The sequence below is a fragment of the Buceros rhinoceros genome, unplaced genomic scaffold, assembly GCF_000710305.1.
Source record: "Buceros rhinoceros silvestris isolate BGI_N320 unplaced genomic scaffold, ASM71030v1 scaffold13108, whole genome shotgun sequence".
NCBI classification, from domain to species: Eukaryota; Metazoa; Chordata; class Aves; order Bucerotiformes; family Bucerotidae; genus Buceros; species Buceros rhinoceros.
Window position 1 is genome coordinate 28,688 of NW_010425188.1, and position 3,651 is coordinate 32,338.

General features: G+C 40.5%; 1 protein-coding gene across 1 annotated transcript in view; it reads left to right on the plus strand.

Annotated features, from left to right (window-relative positions):
* ARHGAP29 (Rho GTPase activating protein 29) overlaps nt 1-2,454 on the plus strand; it is a 26,653-nt gene extending 24,199 nt beyond the window's left edge. The window contains exons 19-22 of the mRNA XM_010141048.1: nt 12-318; nt 498-606; nt 944-1,063; nt 1,565-2,454. Of these exons, the coding sequence (XP_010139350.1) occupies nt 12-318; nt 498-606; nt 944-1,063; nt 1,565-2,454 (1,426 nt within the window). The remainder of the gene's footprint in view (nt 1-11; nt 319-497; nt 607-943; nt 1,064-1,564) is intronic.
* Nucleotides 2,455-3,651: the final 1,197 nt, after the last annotated feature.

Below are 3,651 nucleotides of genomic sequence, written 5' to 3' on the forward strand. Positions count from 1 at the left end.
TCTTTATGCAGGGTTACAGAACAGTCTGATGAAAATAAAATGTCAGCCAGCAACCTTGGCATAATATTTGGCCCAACTCTAATCAGGCCACGTCAAACAGATGCTACTGTTTCTCTGTCTTCACTTGTGGATTACCCTTATCAGGCCCGGGTAGTGGAGCTGCTCATAACACACTATGAAAAGATATTTGATGTGTCATTGAAACCACTTCTGAGCACATCTCAGTCTGAAGAAGCTGCCATTACAGGCAGAGTTGCTGTATCAGCAGAGGAGAGGGAGCCACAGCAGCAGAGGAAGTCGTTTGTTGCTCTAAAGGAAGTGAGTGACTATTCTTGTGCTGCCACAGTGGTACCTGTGGCATTTTAACTTCCGCCTCAAATGCTGCAGCATTTCTGAGACACTTCTATTAAATCTTTGAAGGTTGTTGGGTTTTTTTTTTTATTAAGGAGTGCCTTTCCTCTTGATTTCTCATTTACTTTTGCTCTGACTTTTAACAGGCTATTCTGATAGCTTCAAGTGAAAGCAGAGCTTCAGAAACAGCTACATCGTTTTTGGAATCAAACAATAGCAAGAATACAAAAGAACAAGTAGATACATCTGGAACTGGTTAGTGTGCTTTTTGTTAAGTCTTGGAGTAGGTCAATAAGCGGTCATGGATGCTTCAGGTTACAGTGCATGCAGCTCTTCAATTTACACAGAAGTGATAAAACCCACTTATTCCTGCTCAGTATACTCTGTAGAAGGAACAGAAAGTTAAATCTTTCTAAATGCTTTCAAGAAACCTGCATTTATAGAATCATAGCTTGAAGAATTTGGTATGAGAATACAATAGCATTTTTGTTTCACCCTTTAAAAAAAAAAAGTATGCTGTGGCTGGATTTCTGACATCTACTGTGATGCTGCAAACCAACATCCAGCAATTAACATTGTTGTTTTCCCCCAGAATGTGTACCATTGCTACTGACTGCAACTAAACCAGAAGGCTCTGGGAAGAGCAATTCTCTGACAGAATCATCAGCTAGCAGCATTTTGGATATTAGTCTTTCTGCTCCAAAAAAGCCAGGTTTGCTAACCTAACTACAAATCTTCTATAAGATTTTTTTCTTCCTGTTTATCTGCCTGTGCTACTGCAGTGGCTTGTTCTAATGTAGGTGTGGTTTCATTACATGATCCCTTTTAACTATACTGAATTTCATCTGCTGTTATCCATTCAGTCATGTCATGTATATTAACAGTGCAACATTCTGAAACGTTAAAACTGAAAATACTTAGGGATGGGAAAGCACCAGCCAAATAAAGTGCTGTGTCTCTTTGCCTGTTTTCTCCTTAGTGTCTGTCTTGGTTACATATTTAAAGTATGTGTTTTACTGCCACTGAGATGTAAACATTTGGTTAGACTAGGATACTCCTAGTATGTGTGCAAGATATACCTAAAAACTGTTACCCCATTAAAATACCAGCTGTTAAGGGATCGTTAATGCTCATATTGTGTTGGCAAAAGTCTTGCTGACTTCTCTTAATATTTGGTGCAAAGATCCAGTCTCATCTATTTGTGTGTTTCTAGGTGATGCTGTGAGTCCAGCTTCAGAGAGAGACAGTGGTTCATTTGCTTCTCTAGGTGAAGAGAGCTGTAAAATTAACTTACCTCCTGCAAAACCTAACCGTCAGATTACCAAAGTTCCACTGCGGGTTCCAAAGACAAAACCAACTGCTCGCCCTGTGAGCCTGCCTGTTGACCGAATACTTCCTCCGTGTGTGTTAAATGAAAGAAATTCACGAAACGCAAGAGCAGTAAGTCCAGAGAAGCTTAATAGGAGCCCTACTATTGAAGAAGTTTCAGAGGTAAAGGTGCTCCCTGCTGTTAATACCTGCTGCAGACTTCCTTGTTATGACACCCAGGTACTGCGGAAAACTTGGGACAAGCAATATAAACAGTATGATATCACAGCAAGGACAGCAATGATCATGACTAACGTGCCCCCAGAGAACCGGGCACTTGAGAGTGGAACTGCAGGTGCCTTACCTTCATCATGCAGCACTGGTAACAATTCAGCTGATGCCATTCTTCCTAGTAAGCCATGTTCTGTTTCTGTCAGGTCAGGAAGGACAGCATCAGAAGGGAGTGTTCCTGATGCCAATCCTCTTGCTGCCTTCAAGGCACCAAGAACATTGCAACCACTCCCAGGAACATTTTATAAACCGCCCTCTAACAAATCAAAACAAAATGAAGAAGGTTCTTTTGCACCAACCAGTGCTAGCTCTGTGCTACACCAGGATAATACTGTGAAACTGGCTAGGAGCTCTGCGCTTCCATCAGGTGACACGGAACAAAACACAAATGAACAAAAAACTAGCCCAGAGGATATTCACCACACGGATCTCAAGCCTGCTTACCAGAGACTGAGACCAAAAAGGATCCAAGAACTGGAACACAGGGAAGCTCATTTTGTATAGGGTGCCGGTTCCTCTTGGACTGTATGCCATTTGTTATGGTTGCCAGGGAAGGCTTCACTTTGCCCCTTTATCCTTTGCCTTCCCTTGAGAATCCCACTTCTGTGCCATATTGGAGTTATTTTTATATATGCAGCTTTTTTAAATGGGGGGGGTTGGGGGGGAGGCGCAATGTGCTGGGGAATTGTGAAGGAAAAAGTCAAACATTTTTTTGTAATTCAGTAGCTCTTCATGAAGATTTACTGCGTTCCCAGTCTAGATACAGCTGATGGGTTCATCGAATAAGACACTGAGCTTCATTTCATTGTATGGAATGGAGCGCTTATTCACAGAAAACCAATTATTGCATGTATAAAGGAGCCATTTTTCATAGTAGATGTTACAATAGAAATGGAAGGTTTAATATTCCGTGTCTAAGCAATAAACCAAAGCTTGTGCTTTGCTCTGTAAAAGTATTTGTTCAGTTTTCTAATCTGTGCAATTACAGCTTTGCTCCTGAACAGACTTACATACTGGCGACATGGCCCATAATTATGTATCATATGTGTATATTTTAAGCAGGCGTGGTTATCTCTTGCCCATTTTCTATGTTGTCACTTTAATTTTTTTTGGTTTTGTACAGCAAGGATGCATTTAACTGAGCTTTACTATTCAGAAGCAGCAATCAATCCACATCTGGTTTCTTGTATAGCTTAGTGAGTGGGGCACACGTGCACAGCGTGTTCATTTGGATGCCCTTCTGGAGAGACTCACTTGCAGTGGTGCTGTCGTTCCCAGATGAAGGAAGAGGCACTGATTTGCTTGCTATAGATCAGTTTCACCACTTAACCTGGTGTAACCGAAATGAAGAGCATTGTTTTCAATGAAAGAGCTGAAAATAACCAAAAATCTGCATTAGTAGGTGCATCTGATGGTTTTCACTTTGTATTAAATGTTTTTTACATGTACACTGTATTATATTTGCTTTAAAATATATTAACTTGTTAACATTTCAGTGACTCTATGGCTTCTATATCTGGATTTCTTCTAACTTATTAAAATACAGACATTTGGCCTTTGCAATAGTATAGTATTCTGCTGCATCTGTCTCCTGGGGATGGAGGTGGCATGCTTTTCTTAATGAGATCACAATTAGCTTGAGCCTTTCTCACATACTATAGAATACATTTATTTTAGCATGGTACTTTCTACTGATACAAG